Source organism: Enhydra lutris, unplaced genomic scaffold (assembly GCF_002288905.1).
Source record: "Enhydra lutris kenyoni isolate GAN:26980312 unplaced genomic scaffold, ASM228890v2 scaffoldscaffold12, whole genome shotgun sequence".
In the NCBI taxonomy this organism is placed as follows: Eukaryota; Metazoa; Chordata; class Mammalia; order Carnivora; family Mustelidae; genus Enhydra; species Enhydra lutris.
The window spans coordinates 27,575,433-27,599,702 of record NW_019154096.1 but is presented as its reverse complement, the minus strand read 5'-3'; the positions used below and the strand labels follow the sequence as shown (position 1 = coordinate 27,599,702).

At 53.3% G+C, this 24,270-nt stretch overlaps 2 protein-coding genes across 8 annotated transcripts; one reads left to right on the top strand and one right to left on the bottom strand.

Annotated features, from left to right (window-relative positions):
* Positions 1–120: 120 nt before the first annotated feature.
* Positions 121–8,515, top strand: LOC111145133 (N-deacetylase and N-sulfotransferase 2). 2 transcript variants are annotated; one of them, XM_022499821.1, is made up of 15 exons: positions 121–301; positions 951–1,088; positions 2,555–3,896; positions 4,089–4,176; positions 4,492–4,646; positions 4,832–5,017; positions 5,288–5,416; positions 5,549–5,731; positions 5,826–5,922; positions 6,510–6,633; positions 6,762–6,936; positions 7,179–7,298; positions 7,406–7,515; positions 7,687–7,789; positions 7,887–8,515. In XM_022499821.1, exons 3-15 carry the CDS (start codon positions 2,892–2,894, stop codon positions 8,010–8,012), a joined length of 2,601 nt encoding a protein of 866 aa, XP_022355529.1. In that variant the 5' UTR covers positions 121–301; positions 951–1,088; positions 2,555–2,891; the 3' UTR covers positions 8,013–8,515. The 2 variants fall into 2 exon arrangements, with proteins under 2 accessions (XP_022355529.1, XP_022355527.1); XM_022499819.1 differs by having other exon boundaries at positions 7,128–7,298.
* A 118-nt stretch (positions 8,516–8,633) lies between these two features.
* On the bottom strand, positions 8,634–22,691 carry LOC111145131 (zinc finger SWIM-type containing 8). Of its 6 annotated transcripts, none has more exons than XM_022499816.1 (26): positions 22,410–22,691; positions 20,140–20,293; positions 19,795–19,889; positions 19,445–19,617; positions 19,163–19,270; positions 18,966–19,047; positions 18,711–18,831; positions 18,273–18,474; positions 17,978–18,153; positions 16,615–17,608; positions 15,712–15,843; positions 15,399–15,578; positions 15,110–15,293; positions 14,801–14,899; positions 14,090–14,214; positions 13,130–13,370; positions 12,873–13,031; positions 12,546–12,774; positions 12,082–12,371; positions 11,702–11,925; positions 10,650–11,138; positions 10,241–10,424; positions 9,961–10,137; positions 9,667–9,786; positions 9,232–9,410; positions 8,634–9,111 (listed from the first exon to the last, which is right to left on the bottom strand). In XM_022499816.1, the coding sequence occupies exons 1-26, from the start codon at positions 22,615–22,617 to the stop codon at positions 8,908–8,910; spliced, it is 5,529 nt and encodes a 1,842-aa protein (XP_022355524.1). In that variant the 5' UTR covers positions 22,618–22,691; the 3' UTR covers positions 8,634–8,907. The 6 variants fall into 6 exon arrangements, with proteins under 6 accessions (XP_022355524.1, XP_022355521.1, XP_022355522.1 ...); XM_022499813.1 differs by having other exon boundaries at positions 9,232–9,342; XM_022499814.1 differs by having other exon boundaries at positions 9,232–9,342; positions 15,733–15,843.
* Positions 22,692–24,270: the final 1,579 nt, after the last annotated feature.

Genomic DNA, 24,270 nt, shown 5'->3' with positions numbered 1-24,270 from the left:
GCCCACCGTCCCGGAGTCCAAGGTTCCACAGAGCGCTGCGGAGGACCGTTCGGCTGCCCGGCATCTCGGCAGTGCGGCTGCGAGGCCCGGACTCTGAGGGGACCTGAGCGGGCGCCGCGAGCGGCAGCGCGCCGCCTCCCCCCCGGGTGGGAGCGGTGGTTGGGCCCGGCTGCGGCAGAGCGTTCGCTCGGAGATGGCGGAGCCGCCGCGACGCGGCCCGAGGCCCCGAGAGCTGGGAAGCCGGGCAGCCCCGGGACGCGGCGGAGCCCGGGGCCAGCGGGGACGCCGCCTAGTCCGCCGGGTGAGCCGCCCTTGAGGGTAACCACCCCCACTCAGAGTGTGGCCCCCACCCACGGTTCCCGCAGTTCCTCCCCTCACAGACTTCCTCTCACTGTAGCCACCATAACCACCCGCGGGGTTGTCCTGGGCGGCCCCCAGTGCGGCCCAGAGCGCCCCGGTCGTGCGTCCCTTCCACTAGCCTCCCTCGGAGTGGCCTCAGGGCCCTCCGTACGGGGCTCCTTCTCCCTTCGGGCTCTCCCAGCCCAGCGCCTGCCTCGATGTCACGCCAGGCTCTTCTCAGCGCGTCCCTTGCCTGGTCCCCAACCAGCGCTCCCTTCATATCCACCTGTGACCTCATGTTCCCCCTCAGCAGGTACCCCCCCCCGGGGTGCCAACCCCGCATTCCCGTGTCGCGGCTGGGTACCCCCTCCTCCCACGGCGTCTGCACCGCTCGTCTCCCCGCGCGGGGCCCCCAGCCCTGCCTTCCCCAGTCCCTACCACTGGTTCTGTCGCCCAGCCCGGGCCTGGGTGACCCCTTTGGTTTCTGCCTCAGAAACCTCCCGCTGTTGCCCACGGGTACAGCATACCCTACCCCGCGTTCCTATCCCATCCCACACTCTACCCCATAGCTCCCTCAGCGCCCCTTCCCTGAATATTGCTGCTGCTTCTAGGTGTGAAGCCAACATGCAGTGGTTTAAGATCCCCGGCTGTGGAGCTTGACAGGCCTGACTTTGAATCCCAGTTCTTCCACTGACTGAGCTGTGTGATCCTGGGCAAGTTTCTAAGCTTCTCTGGACCTCAGATTACTCGTATGTAAAATGGGGGTAATAATAGTCTCTACCTCTTACCTACCTCCCAGGGCTGATGTGAGCATTAAACATATGAGAAGCTCTTAGAAGAATGTCTGACAAAGAATAAGCTGTCAGTAACTATTTACTGTTATTCTTAACATTAAGGGGTGAGATACCCTGAGTGTCTCACCTCAGTGATGACTTTGCACTACTGTGTTTCCCCCCAGGAGTTTCCTTTACCTCTTAAGATTCCCTCCTTTCCATCACCATTTTGATTCTCTCCCAGCTTGCTTTTCACATCAGTTAATTTGACCCAGGCCAAAGCTGAACTGTTTTTAAATTGTCTCTCTCAATTCTGAGAAACCCTGTCTCTGCCTAATCACCCCCTGAGATGTGTATGTCTGGGAGGGGGTAGTAGAGAAGGATTGCCAGCCACTGCACTTACTAGGAATGGCTAAGCTAGAGAGAGCAACGATAGAGCTTCTAGAAGCAGTCTGTCTATTGAAGAAAACAGTCTTCAAAATTAGGTCTCCCTGAAACTGTTTTCTGATCACATTGTCCTTACCCGTCTCTTATTGGTTGGATATGACTTAAGCTCCTGTTGCTCTCATCCAGCCCCACACAGTTTGCTCTGTTTTTTTGTAACGGGATTCAGTCCCTCATATCTCCACAGGCTGGCTCAGAACCTTTCTGAGCTGTTCAGTGATGGGATATAGTATCACCAAGGCTGAGTTAGGAAGGAAAACTGAGGTGATAGGGAGAGGGACTCTGGACTCAGAGCTTATCTTAGACCCCTGTGATATGGCCTGCCCTGGGGGTACATTTTTATCACCTCTCCCACACTGGTGCAGGTGAGGTGAAGGGCAGGGGATGAGTACTTTTCGAAAGCCATGGAAAATAGAGTCTCCAGGTTCTGGGTTTGGAAGCGAATAGAATGATTAGCTAGCAGCATTTCTCTGGCCTCTTCAGCAACCCCCACCATAGTGTTCTCCTGACTGCAAGTTCGTTAGTGCTTTTAACTTGTGATGTTGGGTTTGATTGATGAGGAAGATTAACAGACTCATGGGTTTCCTCTTATCTGATCTTTCGTTGGAGCACAGGACTTGTGGGTCTTTCCGTCTTTTCCTCCCAGGCTGACCACTGACCCAACTGCTCCGTTGTGGGCTGGAAACTTCTTTCAGAGCAGGTTCATTTTCAGTCTCCTGGGCTGTTTGGTCTCTTGCTGGTGGAAGATTTGTTCCCTTCCAACCCTTGGATATACTCCTCAGGAAGGAGAATTTAGACAGTATTCTAAGAAAGGGAACAAGCTATGAAGTGAAGGTGTGAGACTCAGATTGTAGTGTTCTTCTACAGAAGCTTTTTTTTTTTTTTTTTTTTTTTTTTTTTGGGAGAACAGATCATCCTGTAAGCAGGAGGTAAGAGAGATGGGTGAAGAGGGGAATGGATGAACGAAGTAACCCTTGATTTCTCTGTCTTACAAATAGTGAGAGCAGAGATGATGAACTTTGTTGACCTCTGATGTGAGGAGCTCAGCAGGACCAAGAGTGGAGCCTGGCTAGATTTGCATCCTGAAGCCATGGACCAGGGGGCCATGGTGACCTGATATCAATGGACTTTGTCCAGTTGCCCCCTGTTGCCCCTTCTAACTCCCCTACGCTAAAAGTAAGGGAACTTGACTCCAGCTTTTCAGGGAACTGACCCTGAGGAAATCCTTTTCCCTTGTTTTTCTATCCTTCTACCCTCCTGCGAGAGCCCCAGCCTATAGAACTCCTACCTCCCATCCCCTGAGGTAGTCCCCATCCCTACTTCCCCTTCCCCGCCATGCTCAAGCTGTGGAAGGTGGTACGCCCAGCTCGGCAGCTGGAACTGCACCGCCTCATACTGCTGCTGATCGCGTTCAGTTTGGGCTCCATGGGCTTCCTGGCTTACTATGTATCCACCAGCCCCAAGGCCAAGGAGCCCTTGCCCCTGCCCTTGGGAGACTGCAGCAGTGGTGGGGCAGCTGGCCCTGGCCCCGCACGTCCTCCAGTCCCACCACGGCCCCCCAGGCCACCAGAGACAGCACGAACTGAACCTGTAGTCCTTGTGTTTGTGGAGAGTGCATACTCACAGCTGGGGCAGGAGATTGTGGCCATCTTGGAGTCTAGTCGTTTTCGTTACAGCACCGAGCTAGCACCTGGCCGAGGGGACATGCCTACACTGACTGATCATACCCGTGGCCGCTACGTCTTGGTCATTTATGAAAACCTTCTCAAGTATGTCAACCTGGATGCCTGGAGTCGGGAACTGCTAGACCGGTACTGTGTGGAATATGGTGTGGGCATCATTGGCTTTTTCCGAGCCCATGAACATAGCCTACTGAGTGCCCAGCTCAAGGGCTTTCCCCTTTTCCTACACTCAAATTTGGGGCTCCGGGACTACCAGGTGAATCCTTCTGCCCCCCTACTGCATCTCACACGCCCCAGCCGCCTGGAACCTGGGCCACTGCCTGGTGATGACTGGACCATCTTCCAATCCAATCATAGCACATATGAACCAGTGCTTCTTGCCAGCCTTCGGCCAACTGAGCCCCCTGTGCCAGCACCAGTGCCTCGCCGGACCCGGCTTCCCACCATCATACAGGACCTGGGGCTTCATGATGGCATCCAGCGGGTGCTCTTTGGCCATGGCCTTTCCTTCTGGCTCCACAAACTTGTTTTTGTTGATGCTGTTGCATACCTTACTGGCAAGCGCCTCTGCCTAGACCTTGACCGTTACATCTTGGTGGACATCGATGACATCTTTGTGGGCAAAGAAGGTACCCGCATGAAGGTGGCTGATGTTGAGGTCAGTCTTTTTCCTGACTCAAGTTTCTTTCCTCAGAAGCTGTTTCAGGCTCTGTCCTTTCAGACTCCCTTGACTCTGAGCTTGTCATAGGTATTAATCCCTGCCCATTTTGGTCAGGAAGAGCATCACTTTTCATTTTTCTCCTACGTAGTCTGCTCTCATGATTTCTCATGTTCCTGCCACCCTTCCCAGGCTCTGTTGACCACCCAGAACAAACTCAGGACCTTAGTCCCCAACTTCACCTTCAACTTGGGCTTCTCGGGCAAGTTCTATCATACTGGTAAGTGTATTCTCCTGCTCCCTCAGCATATCAAGCTTAGTTTGATCTGACCCCTCACTGTTCATCTTCCTAGGCAGAGAAGTTGGAGGAAAGCGTCAGGGCTTGGGGACCAAATGTTGTGAGGAGCTAGCAGTGGATATGAATTTAGGTTAGCATGGGTGGCTGGAGAGCAAGTCAGCAGAGGGGGCAAATCGGCTTAGGTAGTCAGAGGTCAGCAGTCTTGTCCTGAGAATGGGAGGTGGTCAGTATTATTACAGAACAGAGGAGGGCACATGGCCTGACTGGCTGTGGTCAGTGGTCAGTGTGTGATCATAGGGACAGAGGAGGAGGATTCAGGGGACGACATGCTGCTGAAGCACCGCAAAGAGTTCTGGTGGTTCCCCCACATGTGGAGCCACATGCAGCCGCACCTGTTCCACAATCGCTCCGTGCTGGCTGACCAGATGAGGCTCAACAAACAGTTTGCTCTGGTGAGACCCTTGGATCTCTTTCCTATACTTTTTCCCAGAGATAATGCTTCCTTTTCAACCTTCTCCTAATGGGGTGCCCTCTCCCTACCCTGTCCATTTTTCTTTCTGTGGAGGCATCCCCACCCTCTTTACCCTCTACTCCCTGAACCTCACCAGGTCCTGGTGAGAGTCTATGCCATTCCCAGGAGCATGGGATTCCCACGGATCTGGGGTATGCTGTGGCCCCCCACCACTCGGGTGTGTACCCCATCCACACGCAGCTCTATGAGGCCTGGAAATCTGTGTGGGGCATCCAGGTGACCAGCACTGAGGAGTATCCTCATCTCCGCCCTGCCCGCTACCGCCGTGGCTTCATTCACAATGGCATTATGGTGAGGGACCCTCAATACAAACTTGAATCAAACTCCTGTGTTTAGACAGCCACTAACCTGCATTGTCCTATGTCCTGTCAGCTTCTAGTCCAAGTTCACATAGTAGGGGGTAGAGGGGTAAAAGTTATAATGCGCATAGTAAGTTCTATTGGTATAAGTCACTCCTCTGCAAACCCAGGGAATCCTGATGCTGTAGGGACTTTTGTCCCTTACCTACTTTTCGTTCCACCTTTCAAATCTCATCTGTCTCTTTCTTTTCCTGCTTTCTAGGTACTGCCACGGCAGACGTGTGGCCTCTTCACTCATACAATCTTCTATAATGAGTATCCTGGAGGCTCTCATGAACTAGACCGGAGCATCCGAGGTGGAGAGCTCTTTCTGACAGTGCTGCTTAATCCGGTAAGGTGCTGAGAGGAAGGGCTAGAAGACTGGCAAGTCAAAGTGTATGTAGGCTAGGACCTTTGCTCACCAAGCCTGATTCAGAGGTGGGGTAGGCTCTCCCACTTCTGACATGCAGGCACCCCCTTGCAGATCAGCATTTTTATGACCCATCTATCCAATTATGGAAATGATCGGCTGGGCCTGTATACATTTGAGAGCCTGGTGCGCTTCCTCCAATGCTGGACACGGCTGCGCCTACAGACCCTTCCTCCTGTCCCTCTTGCACGAAAGTACTTTGAACTGTTCCCTCAAGAACGGAGCCCCCTTTGGCAGGTACGGATGGAGCTCTGGCTGACCAGAGAGACATGCTAAGGGTGGTAAGGGTTGAAGGAAAGATTAGACATCTGATTCTTTGCCTCACTTTCAGAATCCCTGTGATGACAAGAGACACAAAGATATCTGGTCCAAGGAGAAAACCTGTGATCGGCTCCCCAAGTTCCTGATTGTGGGACCCCAGAAGACAGGTGAATCATCTCTAGCTAACTATTTCTTGCCCTGCCTTAAACCCAGAGGATTCTTTGGCCAAAGAACTCCCTTCTCGTACCCACCCCTCCTTTTTTTTTTTTTTTTTAAGATTTTATTTATTTATTTGACAGAGATCACAAGTAGGCAGAGAGGCAGGCAGAGAGAGGGAAGCAAGCTCCCTGCTGAGCAGAGAGCCCGATACGGGGCTCGATCCCAGGACCCTGGGATCATGACCTGAGCCGAAGGCAGAGGCTTTAACCCACTGAGCCACCCAGGCGCCCCCCTACCACTCCTTAATCCAATCTCCTGAGACAGTGCTTCTTAATTCTGGTGGTACCTCAGAATCATCTGGTTGTTTTTGTTTTTGTTTTTGTTTTTAAAGATCCACGAGTGATTCTAATACAGTCAAGGCTGAGAACTACTATTTTAACCCTTCCTTGGGCCTTTCTTAGTCTTTCCTTCTCTCACTGTAGTTTGTCCAAAGGGGCTATTACTACCCAGAGTAGTTATTTTCTCACCTTCTTAAAGCTCATGTTGTTGATCTGGCTGCTTTCCCACAATACTTTGGACTTTCTCTCCCGTTTAGGGACCACAGCTATTCACTTCTTCCTGAGCCTGCACCCAGCTGTGACTAGCAGCTTTCCTAGCCCCAGCACCTTTGAGGAGATTCAGTTCTTCAACGGCCCTAATTACCACAAGGGCATTGATTGGTGAGACTGAGACCCCTTGGAATGCTTCTCAGAGGAACACTCCCTTCCCCACCCAGTACCCCATTCTAGCTTCCACTAGCACAGCTTACTCTGCAAATTATCTGCCTCATATCTGTACTACTCCCTAGGTATATGGACTTCTTCCCTGTCCCTTCCAATGCCAGCACTGACTTTCTATTTGAAAAAAGTGCCACCTACTTTGACTCAGAGGTTGTACCACGTCGGGGGGCTGCCCTCTTGCCACGAGCCAAGATCATCACTGTGCTCACCAACCCTGCTGACAGGGCCTACTCCTGGTATCAGGTGAGCCTGAAACTAGGGCTACATTAGGGCTTAAGGGAGATGGTGACTGCTAGACAGGAAGCAAGAAGGTAGGGAAACTAAACCAGTTGCTTTGGGGAAGGATTCCTATGCTGTTTATTCACTAGATCAAGAGTAGGGCAGAATAATTGTCACATCACCCATCCCTTCCCTTCCTATTCCTTGTCCTTCAGCACCAGCGGGCACATGGAGACCCAGTTGCTCTGAATTATACCTTCTACCAGGTGATTTCAGCCTCCTCTCAGGCCCCTCTGGCACTTCGCTCCCTGCAGAACCGCTGCCTTGTCCCTGGCTATTATTCTACACATCTGCAGCGCTGGCTGACTTACTACCCCTCTGGACAGGTATGATCCCCCAAGAGCCCTTGTTAGGGTTCCCCTTCCCCTCCTCTTCCCCTTCAGCCTAGAGGCTTCTAAGGAATACAGAGGGAACCCCATCCCTGTCCCTTTAGTTGCTGATTGTGGATGGGCAAGAGCTGCGTTCCAACCCAGCTGCCTCAATGGAGAGCATCCAGAAGTTCCTGGGTATCACACCCTTTCTGAACTACACACGGACCCTCAGGTGGGAGAGTATGACCCAGGGGAGGAGGAATCTGGGGGAAATGGGGCAGCAGGTTGACCATGTCTGCTTGGAAGAGACATGTGTCCCTATGAGCTGGGAGAGGTAGTGTACATTTATGGGGCTTGAATTTCCTTTCTCCCTACCAACTAGTGGCCTCTTCCTGTTGAGCAGATTTGATGAAGATAAGGGATTCTGGTGCCAGGGACTTGAAGGTGGTAAGACTCGCTGTCTAGGCAAGAGCAAAGGCCGAAGGTATCCAGATATGGACGCTGAGGTGAGTAAAGCCTGGGACAAGGTATTCCTCTCTGCCTCTAAAATCTCATCCTTGTCCCCACTCCTTACCATTTCTGCCTCCATTTTTCTCCTATTAGTCCCGCCTTTTTCTTATGGATTTTTTCCGGAACCACAATTTGGATCTGTCGAAGCTGCTAAGCCGGCTTGGACAGCCAGTGCCCTCATGGCTTCGGGAAGAACTGCAACATTCCAGTCTGGGCTGATGTCCGGGCCTCCTGTACCAGCAGAAGCCCCCTGGTTCCCTAAAGGGCAAGCCCAGAGCAGGGCCCACAAGGGGGATTAGTGGCCCAGCCCCTACCCCTTCTACCTCAGTGGCCCCGAGGCCTGGGATGGCTGAGAAGGGAAGGGAAGTCCTTTCCCATAGCTCTGGGGTCTTCTAAAGGGGCTTCCCTTGATACCCCACATCATGGTACTAGGCACCTTTGACCCATGGTCTTGGAAGGTGGGCAGGAATGAAAGGGTCCAGGCAGGGTGTAGAGGAACATATTAATCCAGTGATTTCCCTCTTCATCCTCAGCAGTACATCTATACCTGACTGTGGGAGGGACCCCCTACTGTGGGATCAGTGGGATCTACCTGTGGCCCAGCCTCCCTACTGTCATTCACATTGAATGGGGATGAGGCTGGACAGTGGCTCATAGAGCTAAGTATGAGCCCTAGCTGTGGGCTAGAAATGTCCTTAATAAACATCCTTATTTTTCTGTTTTGTCTGCCTCACTGGAGTGGGAGAAACTTAAGACTAAAGCAAATAACAGTCTTTCCCCCCACATCGCTTCAAAGCTCATCTGCACATGGAGGGAAGGAAGGCGAAGTCCCAGGCAGACTAGAGTAAAAAAGAAGTTTATATATTTATAAATGCCAAATAAATACCAGAGGCCACCCAACGCCCCCTCCCAGACAGGGTGGTCTCCCCCAACCCTAGGCTTCTAGGGTCTGAGACATCTTGGCCCCAAGCTACAGCCCAGGAGCAGCTGCCAGTCTGGGCTACCAGAGAACTGAGTGGGGATGATCTGTCCAGCCACGATTCACTCCCTCTGTGTGAGGGGCCCCCATAGCCACAGGCCTGTCCCCCCGTATAGGACCCTAGAGGGGCCAGATTCATGGGGAGAAGGTGGTCATCTCGAGTGAGACCCGCTGCCACAGCTCCTTGGTCTGTTTGCTGCGCTTGAGGTTCTGCAGGATGTCGTTGAACTGCATCATGCCCATGGGTGTCAGGCAGAAGGCGCTGCGGGCACTGCGGATCGCGTTCACAAAGTCGTCGTAGTCGGCAGGGGTCAGGTGAATCAGGCGGTGGTGGATATACTGCAAGAGGATGAGCCACTAAGCACAGAACCAGGCCCATCCTCCCTGGCCCGTGGGGGAACCTGTTCCCTGCCTGCTCAGGAGGGGCTCCCCCCTCCTCCGTCCATCCTGGGTCGGCACCTGCATGTATGCCTGCTGGCAGCGCTGCACCAGTTGGTGGAAGGCCGGGGCACGCAGGTGGTTGTGGGCATGAGCAGGGCTCAGCCGCTGCAGCGTCTCCATGACGATCTCCTGCAGCACAAACGGGCTCAGCACCCCCTTGGCTGCCCCCACACAGAACTGGTGCACGTAGTTCACTCCTGGGGGGCAGGGGGAGGGGCATGAGACGGGGGTGGCCACCTCTGCCCTAGGGACCCAACTTTTCTCTCTCAGCTCTGGCCTGGCAGAGAGCCTCCCTCCACCCCAGGAGCTGAGGTAGCCCCCCACCCCCCGCGCACGCACACATACCCGACCAAGGCCTCAACTCTGAGCAAGAGCTAGGAAGGAGGTCTGGGATAGGAAGGTGGGGGAAGTGGGTGGGGGGCGGACAATGGTCCTGGGGAGAGGAGGTGTTACCCAGCTTTGCTGCCAGCCCCAGCAACCATTTGACATCATCAGTGTAGGGGGGGGAGCGGGAGAAGTTGTTGGGGTGATCATTATGTGCTCGGCGACCCAGCATCTCCAGTGCCAGCATTCCTGGGAGAAAAGGGTGGGCACATGGTGGGGGTACATCCTTTCCCTCCTCTACCCCAACCTGGTACACCTGATCCCACAGGAAACAAATCAAGAGCTGTAGGGAGGGAGGGAGGTGTCACCAAAGAGCCTGTGGCACAACTGCAAGTGGGGGCACAAAAGGGGACCTCCTCTCACCAACACGGTAGGCAGCGTGCAGGTGGTGTAGGCTGTGTGGGTTGACAGGCTGACTGTGTGTCTCCTCCTCGGGTGGTGGAAACCCCCCGCTCACCAGAGGGCTGGGCTGCGTAGTCAGGGCAGGCAACGAGGCACCCTGGATGGCTGGAAACGTGGATGCTGGATGGACACTGCTCACTGTGGGAGGGATGAAAGCCATATGAGCAACTCACAGCCCACAGAAGGACAGAGAGGGTTCCTCCCCCATCTCCCCTGCCCAGTGGACCTCCCCTCCATTCACCTGTTCCCTGTCCCCACAACTCACAGGCCACACTGGTGGGCAGTGGGAGCCCTGGCTCTGTGTGGTAGGGATGTACTGTGATGGGTGCCATGGAAGGGACGGGGAAAGACACAGCAGTGGCAGCAAGTGAGGGGGGAGTCACTGAGTAAGGGTACTGAGCCCCCAAGAAGGCAGGATGCACACCCTAAAGATAGGGAGAAGAGAAGGAAATTATGTTAAGATGTAGTTCTCCCCCTTCTGCCCACAACTGGGTGTCCCTACATTTCTTAGATGGCCTGGGTCACCCAGACATGTACTACCTCACCAGGACAGCCCTATTATTCTCCCAGAGTACCCCACTCCAACCCCACATGAACTCACAATTCTTCCACATGCCCAAACCCAACCCCCAGTAGAACACTGGTCTCACCTGTGGGTATGCAGAGCTGGGCACAGGGAAGACGGCAGGCCGGGGCATGTGAGGCATTGGGTGGGCAGGGTGAGCTGGGTGGGTGAGGTATTGAGGGCTGCAGGGCAGGTGGGGCTGTAGAGCAGTGTAGGGGTGCAGGCCAGGGGAATGACCATGCCCCAGTCCTGGACCTGGATATAAACTGGACCCCACTGAGATGACTGGCACCACTGTGGCTGCTGCTGTCACTGCCGCCGCTGCCACTGTAACCGGCTCAGTCCCTGGGCCCCCCCTGCCCTCAGGCAGCCCCCGCCCAGCCTCCCCAGCTGCCCTGATCCCACTGGCACTACAGCTTGTAGCCCCTTCCCGGGCTGTGGATGAGCCACCTGCTGTCTGCTCATATAGCCAGAACCACTGGTGAGCAACCTCAAACAACACTTCGGGGTATACACCCCCACCCTTAGCCGCCTCTTCCACTGCCATGCAGGCCTTCTCCAACATCAGGTTATCCTGGAAGGAAGGGCACAGAGGGTTAAGGGGGGGGAGGGTCTTTACTCAAGCACGGTTTAAAGTAACATTCCAACATCTCCCTCTCAGTTGGCTGGTTCCCAAGGAGGCATCAGAGGTTAGGGCCAATGCTCAGAGTCTGTGTCAGAGCAGCAGATGTTTCACACAGGCACTGAACAAAACACCTGCTGACCAGCAGAAGACCCAGGTTATAGTCCCAGTTCCAAACTAACTTAGCCGCACACTCCCATTCAATTCCACTGTCTCCCCAAGACCTGCTTTCTAAGGATTCCAGCCTGGTGATCACCTTGGTCCCTAAAATATAGGCCTCCATTTCCTTATCTATAAAACAGAAATAATCCTAATCCCAGAGTTACAAAGTAAAAGAAGTAATGGATATTAAAATGCATTAATATTAATATGTCAAGTATCACCATAGCGGGACAAACTGGACAATTTGTGACTTCAGGAACTGGGAATTAAGAGCTGGGCTGTTAGTTTTCCCCATGCACAGTGCCCCTGCACGGATGCCTCAAAGCAGGTCCCCAGATTGCCTGTAGAAATACCTGCTCCTTGCACTGCACCAGGGCCCGCTGGATCTCATTGGGGTTCAGTGCATGGGCATGAGGCAGGCAGCTTAGGGCTAGCTCCGCTGCTGCCCTCACCATATTGGAGTCTCGTGCCCGTGATGCCCTGTCAGCCAGGGATGCAACCTCAGGGGGTGTCAGGTGTCCATCCCAGCATTCTACCAGTATAGTCAGAGCTGCACTGCCAATCTCCATTGCCTGACCTTCAGGGAAAGGAGCAAAAATCAGAATGGGGTTAGTATGGGCACCAATGGGGAGCGGAAATGGTGTCTTTTATCAGATCAGTAATTCCACAAGGATAAGACTCCGCTCTATCAATTAACCCCCCTCCCATACCCAAGTCAAGACGCTGGGTTTACCTGTAATCCAGGAAACGTGGGAAGAATAAGTACGTGAGAGCCAGTTGGGAGAAACAAAGTTGTGCAGGCCAAGGGCATAAAGCCCAATCTCGAAGGCGCAAAGGTGCAGGTTGCGGTGAGGACCCTGGTGGCCCCCTGAGGAAGATGGATGTGTGAAAATGGAAGTGCTGCTGTTGCCCCCTGCCTTGATCAGCACCGTCTTCGCCAACTCGAAGTAGAAGTGTGCAGCTGCCTCTGATGGCTGATTGGGTACATGAGGGGCATGACTCTCGGGACGGCGGCCCTTGTACCTGAAGGGGCAATGGGGTAGGGACGGGGATTGGGGTTTCTCTGAAACGGGTATCCAGGTAGGGTGGGAAAAACCAGGGTAAGTAGGGTCACTTGGGGAACAATAGCTAGATTACACTAGGGATGTGGCTCTGAGGGTGGGCCAGATGAGAGGAGATGGTATTTCTTACACTAACCTGCCAACTTCAACGGTCTTCGCCCGGGCCCCTCCACTGGCACTGGCCCGGCGACTTCCACTGGAGGACGAGGAGCCCAGAGAATCCGAGGAAGAGCTGCTAATGCTGTCACTGTCCTGTCCTCGGCCCCAGGAGGTGGGGGCCCAGCCCCCTCGAAGTGGCCTCCGGCTTAAGGTGGGAGAGCTATCCGATGTGGTTTCAGGGGCACTGCTATCAATGCTGGCCATACCTAACCCCCCAAGACAAGTGAATCTCAGAAGCTAGAAGTTCCAGAATTCAGACTTCAGGAATATCCTTCCCTCCATTTCATCCCACAGGCTCTCATACCTGTATGTTTCTTCTTAGGCCGCCCTGGGGAGCCCCAGCCCCGTCCATTGTAGCCTCCACGACTGCCAAGTGCCAGGCGGCTGGGAACCTTCCCTTCTGGCCTGGGGGTCAAAGCTGCCTCAGATGGGAGACCCTCACAGGGAGAATGTGGGGAACTTTCTAGGTGGGGAAAACAGGACATTGGGATGAGCTCAGGAAAGAGGACCCCAACACAGTTCCACACCATTCATCCCCCCTGCCCAGTGCCCCCACCTCACCAGGCACATTCTTCTCTGTGAAGCCCTCAGTGGGGCCTGGCCCAGCCCCTGCCACACTCCCTGGCTGAGTAGGCCCTGCAGAGCCCGAGGTCAGCGGTTGCAATGTCCCTGGGGCAGATGGGCCCCCATGCTTTGAAGGAGACCTCTGGCTGGCTGTGGCTGGGCGGCTAGATGAGTAGAATGAACTCAGTGTCTGGGGCTTATGCGTCTGGCTCTCTCGGTCCAAGAGTTTGTCTAAGATCTGGAGAACAGAAGCAACGACAGGATGCCCTTTATCTCCTGACTTCAATTTCTATTACCTTCCTCTCTCTTTGAAACAGCTTAATATTACCTGTTCAGGAAGCCTTCCCCAGTTACAACCACAGGAGAACCATTCCCCCCGTGCCAGGATTGGGGCTAGCTTACATATCTTGATAACCTAAGACTTAATCACAGGACTGAGTATATTGATACTCAATAAATATTGAAATAAATGCATAACTGACTCTATGCCCTCTGTTTCTCTTCTTCCATCCCCTGCTCAAGCACTCCTACGAGAACCACTGGTCTTTTTTTTTTTTTTTTTTTTTTTTAGTTTTTTCTTTTATGGTTTGTTTCGTTTTGTTTTTTAGTTTTGTTTTTAATTTTAGAGGGAGAGTGTACATACAAGCGTGGCAGGGAGGGGCAGAGGGAAGAGAATCCCAAGCCAGCTCCACACCCAGTGCAGAGCCCAGCACAGAGTTCAATCTCATGACCCTGAGATCATGACCTGAGCTGAAATCAAGAGTTGAATGCTCAACTGAATGAGCCACCTAGTCCCCGCCCCCAGCAATTTGGTCTTGGTCTTTATGAAATGTCTCTAAGATTCTCCCATTAATCTCCTATGAGCAATATAGCCCTTTCCTCATGGTACTGGAATTCCTGAGAAAGGTGGTAAAATTTGCTCTCTGCCTGTCAAAATCCCAGTACCTCAGTCCCTACCTTTTTGAGCTTGGCTTGGTCATCCTTGTAAGTGATCATTAGTGCCAGTGCCAGGTCACCCTTCTCCCGACGTGTGCCTTCACACAGGAGGGGATGTTCTGCCTCACTCACTGTTGTCTTCATACCTGCAAGAAGAAGGGTCTCATAGGGCCTGAGAATGGCAATAACTCTCAAGACAGCAAAGGTGAACAGGCCAGGGCTGCTGAGCCACCAGCATCTGAGCTGAGTAGTTCTCCTGGACCAAACCATAGCCCCTGTGGAAAGTCCCCAGTGCCTATTACATCTAGCCTTAGCTTCGATCTGCTTTTAAAGACCTTCATAACCTGACCCACTCTACCTTCACAGCGTACCCATCACTTCAAGGATGTTGGACTCATCACTCTCATGAAGACCTGATTGCCCCCATGTCTTTATTCATGGTGTTTTGTCCACCTATCAAAAACTTAACTGATCTTTTAACCCACATTCCATATTCTACACCCTCCCTGAGTCCTTTTCCTAGATTTTTGTTTTGCTGCCCTTATAATACCCAACACCCAAAGCACATATTTTGTTCCTAAATTCTTGACTGTCTCATAGGCACTACTTGACTTATATAGGTCATTCTGGTTGTCCCACTACCCTACAGTCCCTTCAAAACATGGCCATGTCTCACACCCAAGCCTGGGCCAAGCTTAGCTCACAGATGTGCTCAAGATATGCTAGACTCACCTAAGGCAGCAACTGCTGCTTCAAATCCCAACTCCTCATCCCCAGGCATCTCGTTGTTCCAGTTACGACTCGGAGGCCGGGAACCCGTGGGAGAAACCACTAGATTAAAGTTGGAGTAAGTCAGCCAGACAGAAGCATCACGGGAAAGAATGAAATATAGGGAACCCAAGACCCTTATCATTCCAGACCTCTCATGAAGCTGCCTGATGGGTCCTAAAGGCAATTCAGAGCCTTGGGGCTCTTGGTTTCTCCTTAGAGAAAACTACTCCTACCCAAGATTCCTACTTGCTGTAGAGTCACGGGCCATACCTGGAGCACAGAGAACGTCAAAGATGAAACTGGCCAACATGAGAGGCAAAACGGGCCGATAGTCACAGAGCGTCCCCTCCCGGAGCTCCTCTGCCCGGCACCGCATGGTACTCATCTCATTCGGACCCAAAGGAATCTTCTTGAGCAGAGCAGCCACCTCAGACTCCTGGTATGCCAGCTTCACCTAACAGTGTAAGAAGGAGCTCAGACCTCCAATACTTCCATGGAGATCAAGCTGCAAGGCTCTGAGAGACGGCAGTACAAGGCTCAGAAAGAAAGAACCTCTGACCTCCAAGGCCTTGGTAGAAGCCGGGGGCCTCTGCAGCTCCAAGGCAAACATGCCAACACGGAAGGCCAGGTTGTGGTGCTCCGGACGCTCACTTAGCACTGTCAACAGGAAGGCTGCCTTGGTCAGGGTGTTGGTGGCCACCCAGGTCTGACGGCTCGTAGACACCTTGTTTTTCTTGCCCTGAAGAAGTACAAGGAGGCAGGCAGATGAATCTGACTCATCTTGGTGGAGGGAAGAGGACGCTCTCACTTGGGATGGGGCATAGAAGAGGGTTAGGGGTGAGCGGAGAAGGAGGTAGGTGGGGGTCTCTCACCTTGGCAGGGGGCGGCTCTACCTTGAGGTCGGGTGGGTTGGCTAGCAGGTCCTGGGCAAGCTCCACGGTGAGGCGGGAGGCCTCACTGCTGTAGCCGTGCGCATGCAGGGCCTCAGCACAGGCAAACAATACCTGGAGAGCACATGGGCAGCACGCAGACTGAAGCCCTACCTTCCAGGGGCAGGGCACCATACTCACCCACGCAGCAAATATCCTGTGAGTACTTGCTACATGCTAGGCCCTATACTGCCCCTGGGGACACCACAGAAACCCACAGTCTGATCAGAGAAACAAACACACGAACACACAAACCAGCGTGAAGCCAGCTACCACAGGGAAGGGTCAAGAGGGAAAACAGGTGGGAAAGATACCTCACTGGGGCCTGGGGCAGAGGAGCAATCTCAGGGAAAACTTCCTCAAGGAAGTGATCTCTAAGATATCTGAGACCTGAAGAAGGAACAGGAGCTGACCAGGTAAGGTGGGGGAAGAACATTCGCGGCAGAAAGGCCAATCTGTGCACATGTAAGGATGCAGAAGAAAGCACATGGCAAGCTAGAGGAATGGTTCAACTGACCAGCATGAAGGACAGAACAGCTAAATGAGTCAGGAGAAGCACACAACGATCAGAACAAGTGGAGCCTCACAGGTCATGCCAAGGACCTTCATTTTTAAACTCAGGGCAATGAAAAATACTGAAGACTTTTAAGTATCAGAGTGACACCATCAATTCATCAATTCAGGAAAATCAATATTGAAGCAGTGAAGAGAACGGACTGCAGGCAGGGAGGCCAGCTAGTAGCCTACTGCCAGATTCTAACAGCCATGCTCTACACTCCTGACACCCCCAGCTACAGCCAGCTGGCCCTGCTCCCAGCTGTGGCCAAGGAGCACCCTCCTGCTCACCTCCATGCGGCTCTCCTGCTCCAGTGGCTTCAGCCCGGCAAACAGGTCGTGCTCCTCCCCGGCCCCGCCCTCGGCCTTCTCCTCCTCGCCCCCAGCCCCATCCTGGGCATTCAGATAATATGCCTGGTAGTCATCATCCTCCTCTCCGACTGCGGTGGTTGCCTCTTTAGCTTTGGGGAGCCCACTGCCACTCTCATCTGTGGAAGGGAGGTCGTCCCGAGTACAGACCTCCCCAGGCAACAGGCCATGGGGGCCAGCAGAGGCTGTGGGAGGCTCAGGCCCTTCTGAGAAGTACACACCACCATCTTCTTCATAAGTATCTGGGGGTTCAGGAAGGAAGGTGGAAGGACCTCGGGAGCCACTGGGAGGAGGGCAGAGTGGAGGGCTCTCAGGGAATCCACCAAAGGTGCTGGCCTCTGCACCCAGGGCCAGGCTGCTGTCATCCAGGCTCATCTCGGCCAAATCTGGCTCCAGGGAGCTGTCTTCACTGCTCAGCCGTCGCTTGCTCCCACCGCCTGCTGAACCCTTGCCCCCACTGCCAGCCCCACCCAGTGCCTTGGCTTTGCCCCCACCTGGACCCATCTTATGCAGAACCTTATCTCCCCCTTCAGCAGAGAGGCGGCGGGACCCCCGCTGCGATGAGGGGACCCCCTCACCCAATCCCTTGCGCTTGGCCCCAGGCTCCTTGGGCCGCACAGCTGGCTCAGAAGGAAGAGGTCGGGGACGCTCCCGTGATTCCTCCAGGGCCCCAGATCGGGAGGCACCTGGCCGAGGTGGCAGGGCTCGGGCCCAGCACAGTGCCAACTTCCGGTCCGTGCCGCTGTAGGTGACACCGGGAAGCGGGTAGGCCTCTTCCCAGTTGAAGTAGCATGCCTCCACCGCCGGCCGGAAGCCAGGGAAGAGCCGCTCCAGGGTCTTTTTGTGCTGCCCCCGCTTCACATTCTCAATCACCTTCAGCTGCCACTGGCGAAGCTGTGCACACAGTTCCCGGCGGCTGTGGGAACAAAGTTGGGGAGGTTGGGGGGGGGCGGCTATATTCTGCCCTGAGAAGCGATGGAAGGAGACAGAGCAGGCATAAACCCCAGAAGGGGGTGCCCAGGGAAGGGCCCAGGGAAGCACTTCTTGAACAAGCCCACACACATCACTCCAACACTCAGATACTAGGGAAAGTGGGAGCTATTTAGGGGAGGGAAGGAAGAAAGCCTCTCAGAAAAAGGACTCCTAAGTCACTGGTAACCCTAACGCTCAGCACCTGCCATTTCCCAAGGACGAGAAGAACAGGACATCTCTATGTGTGCAGGAGACAAGGGCCGGATCTGTCCCAGGCTGTCCCAGTACCTGCACTGCCCAGGGAGAGACTCACCGCTGAGGGCTGAGTGCAGGGTCCAGAACAGCTAGCCTCCACAGTGTGACCATCTCATCGCACATGCTGGCACACGCGTGGGCTGCGACCTCTGACTGCCCATTGCTACGCCCTGTGTGCCCACTGGCACTGCTGTGGGAGGCGGAGGTGCGCACGCTATACCACCAACCTGTTATCTGGAAACAAAGAGAAAGATAGAGCAGCCCTCCCCCGCGCCCCTGTCGGCAAGAGGGAAATGAGGTCCAGGGAGGGAGAAAATGAACCGCAATGGGGCTAGCCAACTCCAGAGGGTTACCTGTTCGTAGGTGAGGCACTGGTCAGTGAGGATTTCCAACAAGGGGGCAGCATTGCTGTCCCTCCGTTTGAACATCTCCCGCACAATGCTAAGCAGGTTCCAGACCCCCTCTGGCTCGCGGCCCCTCAGAGGGCGCAGCAGACATGCCCATTCAGCAGCGGCTGGAGGCTCCGTGGAAGACAGGTACATGGAGTTCACATCACTGTGAAGGCAGTGGAGTGGAACATGCTGACCCCAAGATGGGGCTGCCTTTGACAAGTCAAAGTGCACCTGAGCTTTGACCCAAAAGGGGTCCTGACCCAAAATACAAGGTGTAGGGGGAAAAGGATGTCCAGGACAAAAATTCTTGGAACACAGGTATTCACAAAACAAAGGAGCTCTCAACAGCCTGAGGGATGCTCCCTTCTGCCACGGATGCAGGCGTGAGATCCAAGGTACCTGAAGACCACAGGCGAGGGTCCACAGAACTTGTGCAGAGTCTTCTTGATGTTGTCGGTGAGTGTCGATTCATCCAAATACCAGGTACTCTGGTCAGAGGCGGATGGCCCTGCTGTGGGGTCTGGGGGTGACAGGCAGTCAGTTGCTTAGAGATAGGGACCTGGATTTGCCTGACAACAGCACACTTCGAGGAAGTGGTGCTCTGCGCTACCCGCCTCCTTCCCTCCTACTACCCTGCCTTCGCTCCACACTAACCGGGGGCTCCACACACGGTATTGATGGCTGTTGACTGGGAAGAGAGGAGTTCATCCAGAAGCCGCTGGGCTGTGGGGAGGATCTGAAGTTGAAAGGGACAAAGGCATCGGTGACCCAACGAGGCAGTGTCTAACACGAAGGCTCACATGCGATCCGGAGCCTGGAGTTGGATGTGAGGGTGTGCCAACCTCACTCACCTGCTGAGGGAGCTCACTGATGAGGTACTGAGCAAACTTCTGCAGCTGGTCCCTCTGCAGCCGAGATAGGGACTCTGAGACCGGGGCACGCAGGCAGACTGCAGAAGCCTGCAGGGGACACAGAGAAATAGAACAAGCTGAGAAAAGGCCTGCTATCGCTGGAGCTGCGGAAAGAGAGGCAGATTAAGGGGGGCACGGGGGCTCACGTTGTGGCCAGGCATGCAGCGGAGAAGGGGGGGATGGAGCGTAGGATAGGACCGGGATAAATTGGGAGGGCCTCACGTTGTGGATGCGGAAGAGACAGAGTGCCACGACGTGAGTGCACCATTTGGCCCCAGCCCCACAGGTGCAGCTGCAGGAAGTGACCCGGCAGCGGTCAAACATCACAGCCACGTTGTAGGCCCCTTTGGGGGGGACCATCTGAGGTGGCACCACTGTAGCACTCAGGTGGAACCCTGGGGAGAAACATGGGCATGGTCAGGGAGAGCCAGCACGACAACATTCTCTGTCCGCAACCCTGGCCCTGCAGTTACTCTGACAACCTGCTCTAGCTCCTTGCAATAGGTCCTTCATTCCTAACAGAGGGGGGTGGGAGAAGCAGGGGCTGCCGCAGGGCCAGAAGGCACCCTTACCTATCTGCAGGGGGTCTTTCACAGCCCTCATGCGGAACAGCTGGTCCCCTCGCTGGAACTCATCCGCACTGCCATTGGCTAGGCATGAATACAGCCTGGTAGTGAAGAAGAGGACACAGCCACAACTCAGCAAACAACTTTCTAGAGACCCTGCCAGAGACCACAAGACCCTGGGCACTCTCTCCCCAGTGTCACTCCCTCTTGGGGAAAATCCCAGGCACTCTCCTCCCCTTGTCTTCTTCTTACCACAGCCCCAAATACAGTATCTCCTTTGTTCTGGTGGAAGCCCAGTACACAGTGTGGAATATCAGGACCCACTCCCCACCATCAGTCTTTTAGCCTCACCGGATATCCTCTTCATTCTCAGGGAAGCTCCAAAAAGCAATTCGGAGCTGTAGCTGCTCAGGCACTGGGGGATAAACTTTCTCCACCACTTCAAATGGGATATGAAATGCCACCTGCTTTGCTGATAGCTCCACCAATGGGATCACCAGTCCATCTTGGAAACAAATGTTTGGGTGAGGGTAAAGAGAAGGGGAAATGAAAAGGGCCATGATTACTTGGCACCAATGCCAATGCCTAACTTCTTGGGCCCCACATCACTAGGAAGAAAGGGGAAAGCTGGATGAAAAAACCAAGGGACCCTCCTGTTAGGATTTATTAAGCCTTATGACTCCCATCTGGGGGAGGGGAACTAATCAACTGCAGCCCGCAGCCTGCTACCTAAGGTCTAGAACAGAAGATACCAGGGATATCCTAGAAAATCCTGGCCAAACAGGTGTGTTCCAGAATCCTAGCAAGTAACCCCTCTCACATGGCTCAGCATCTAATTTCTCTTATACCTAGCATTTTAGATTCATACTACGTTGTTAACATCTCTCCTCTGACGTTCTCTTCTCTAATTGCTTTTTTACTATCCCTTTTTCTCTAGATGACTCTACACCTCTACCCAAGGAGTGAAGATGGGCCAGAGCCCAGAGGAGTTAAGAGAGGGAACTCCAGCACAAGACAGGCTGCTTGTCCTGTGGCACACCTGAACCTTGGCTTCCTACAATGGAAACCTGGGAAGGAGGGTGGGGAGAAAGATGGGTTATCCCAAGAGAACCTAAGTGCTCCTGTTATCACCTGGAGTGGGATGGAACTGCCACTCAAGATTTCCTACAGTGTTTTAACCAAATAGTGGTAAAACACAACAGACTGCATGCATATCTCCCCAAATTGCTAGTCAGATTAGAAAACAGATCAGAAAATCACGAAGCTGAAAGAAACCTTTTTTTTTTTTTAAAGTTAATCTCCTTATTTTACAAGTGAGCAATTGAGGGTAGCCCAGGAGGGCAGGGGGCTTGGGCAATGATATGCTTTCCTAGATGTTAACCTATTCAGGAAAATATCTATATGCTGAAAAATTTCACCAACATGACTTGGGTTACTTGCCTCAAAGCAAGGGAGCTCTAAACCCCAAGGCTACCCATACATACAAACGTGAAAGAAGCAAGGAGACCGTAAAAGACCCACAGTGAAACTGCCTATGATCTCTGTGGGCGTGTGGGTGTGTGTACACAGAACATATGCCACTGCTCCAAATGAAGTTGAACACTACCACTCCGAACAAGTGACAAGTGTACATTTCTCTCTGTGCTAAAAGTCTCTGTAGGACAGTTTGGAAAACAGGATTCTTGGAATGGCCGGAGTAGAATCACAACCCCAACTGCTGAAAAAAGTCAGCATGCATTGAGGCCCAGAACAAAAACTGTGCCATGAGGAAGGCAGGGAAAGGATGTGGTGAGTCTTGAGCCTGTGGAGCTTCACTTATCATCACTGTCCCCTCAATCCCCTTTCATAAGTGGAAAATTCCTCACAGCACTAATCAGTTAATTTACTGAAAGACCCAAGAGTGAAAGACACTTACAGCAAAAAGCAAGAAGAGTGTTCCATAAGGAGATCTAGAGGCAATTACCTGCACTCTTCTCCGGCCCCAGATGATACAAATTTAAGTAATCCAGTGGTCCCAGCCTCGGCTCCTCACAGATGTTCAACATGGCCGAGAACCAAGCCTCTGATGTGAACCTATGTAACTATGGAATTTCCTCTCACAGGCCAGTTCACCTCCACTTTCCTCTGGATGGAATCCCCTCTTGGTGTAGCCAGATCAAAGACCGTCATCACCCTTAAGAGGAAGCTCCCAACGCACTTTGCAATGGGGCTGACACACCTCAAGTGGTCCCTTCTTCACAAGACACCTCTTACCCACCTTCTTTTCTGTTTTCTGGCTCGCCACGGACTGAACTCGGTGAGTATTCCCAAGTCAGACAAGTTTTTTCTCCTACCCCATCTCTAAGGCAAATGAACCACAAAAGATCTACTTTCTGTCGCTAATCCTATCCAACCCAGGATTTCCCAGCCACCATTCCAAAACACACACATGCGCGCGCGCCGGCGCGCGCACACACCCTGATGTGGAGAAGCCAACCCCAGGAAGACGGGAAAAGCGAGTCCAGAAGTCCGTTCTGAGCTTGGGACAGCTCGCGGTCCGGGACAGCTCCCGAGCACGGACAGCTCCCCAGCAAGGCCTGAGCAGAGCCAGCCCGCTCCCTTCCCCCTCCTCTTACTCTCACCTCGCATTCTGGTACCGCCACTGCCACCTCCGCCACCGCCGCCAGTGGGGGAATTGGGCCCCGCGGACTGTTTGCGCCATCCCCGCCAGTTCTGGCAGAGGCTCTCGGCCTCGGAGATGAAGGAACAGAGCGAATCCTCCTCAAAGCGGTCCGAATCTTCGAATGAAAAGCGCTCTCCGTCCTCCCATTCCGCGAACATCAGCTCCATGGGGCCTGCACCCCCCGGGGCCGGGTCCCCCCCCGCGGATCCGGGGCCTGGGCCGCCGGCCGGGGGCTGAGGGGAGGCCCGGGGCCTGAGGGGCGAGCCGGGGCTGGGGGTAGCCGGGGCGCTCAGGGCGGCCGTGCCGGACGAGGATCTCAAGCCTGGAAGGGATATGGAACCGGGCCTCGCCCAACTGCGAGGTGCGAAAGGGGATTGTGGCCAGTATCCGAGACTCAGGGCCCGGGCGAAGCGCTCGGCAGCCGGGGCCTCTCGGCTGCTGCGGCGCCGCCTCCCCCATCAGCTGATCTGAACTTCCGGCCGCGCCGGCCACCACCACTTCCGCCTTCACGCGCTTCGGAACCGGACTCTGTACGGGCAGATGTAGAGGATCTGTTTGTTTAATTGCTGCATTTCCTGCCCTTTTTTTTTTTTTTTTTTTTACCTCGAACCCACCCTCAGATACTGTAAGAGGAACCCAAACCCCAGAGGTATATAAAATGACTACAGATCCCAGCAATAACTCGGCATCCATACTGTCTCCAAGGAATAAACAGCCGCCATGAATGCTGGGAATCGTAGGCTGTCAAGCGATAACACAAGAACTATTGGGTGGAGTTACTGTTTTAACTCCGGATAGGCCTTGGGTCCGCATCACCTTCTGGGAGTTGTAGTTCAGAAGGCTACATTCCATTAGACTTGTTATAGGGTCTCATCAGGGAAGCAACGCGAAAAGAATGCAATGATTTCAGGAAATGGTTGTAGTGTTTTGTGAGTGGGTCCTTTGAGTTCAGATGTTTTTAGCCTTTTTTTGTGTGTGCTACGGACCCCTTGGCAGCCTGGTGAAGTCTCTGGAACACTTCTCAGATTGTTTGTAAATGCACAAAATAAAATACAAAAATTAAAAAGGAAACCAATTATGTCGAAATACAATTTTAAAAATAATAAAACAAATTTGTAACATAGTAATACTTCTTTATTTACACATTAAGATCGATCCAGCAGTAAGTGTAGTAACTACCATAATTTTGAAGCTAGTGATGGGTATGATACCAAGGTATCTGCAAACAACTATATGAAAATATGATCTCACATAAGAATTGCTGATACTGTGGTTTGTTTTCCTCAGTCCTGAGATGCTAAATTTCAGTTGTGGCTAAAGATAAAATTTGTTTTCTCATTCATGTCCACAGACCTGTTACTGGGAATCTATTGACCCTAGGTTAAGAACTCCTGAGTCCAGTCCAAAGTGCCTAAGCACTGAGCTTCTTCCTACAGCTAAAAGCCTCAGCTCTCAGAACCAGGTAACTGCCCAGTGCTATACCCACGGTCTATGAGGACTATGGGAAGAGGTAGCTGTGGGGGTCACGGAGGCAAGACCCTTTCTTTATCTGATTAATCATCCCACTGGAGGTTTAGAAACCCCACTGATCCCTTTGTCTATTTAATCCTCTAATATATATAGGAAATGTTAAGTCAGTTATGCCTGAAAGGGCAGAGTATACATTAAATACTATACAATTGTTTCAAATATCAAGTGGTCACAGAAGTTAATGCCTTCAGCAACTAGGTAGATAACTTAATGAGAGAAGTGAACAGGTGATAAAGAAGATAACTGCCAAATAAGTTTCAGTTTCACCATTTGGGAGAGGCCAATGCCAG

Coding starts and splice junctions, on each gene's coding strand:
- LOC111145133 (XM_022499819.1), top strand. CDS start 2,892: ATGCTCAAGCTGTGGAAGGTGGTACGCCCAGCTCGGCAGCTGGAACTG. Junction 4,177..4,491: donor GGGCAAGTTCTATCATACTG/GTAAGTGTATTC, acceptor GTGTGATCATAG/GGACAGAGGAGGAGGATTCA. Junction 5,417..5,548: donor TGACAGTGCTGCTTAATCCG/GTAAGGTGCTGA, acceptor ACCCCCTTGCAG/ATCAGCATTTTTATGACCCA.
- LOC111145131 (XM_022499813.1), bottom strand. CDS start 22,617: ATGGAGCTGATGTTCGCGGAATGGGAGGACGGAGAGCGCTTTTCATTC. Junction 19,618..19,794: donor GAAAGACCCCCTGCAGATAG/GTAAGGGTGCCT, acceptor GTTTCTCCCCAG/GGTTCCACCTGAGTGCTACA. Junction 13,371..14,089: donor ACCAAGCCAAGCTCAAAAAG/GTAGGGACTGAG, acceptor TCTGTTCTCCAG/ATCTTAGACAAACTCTTGGA.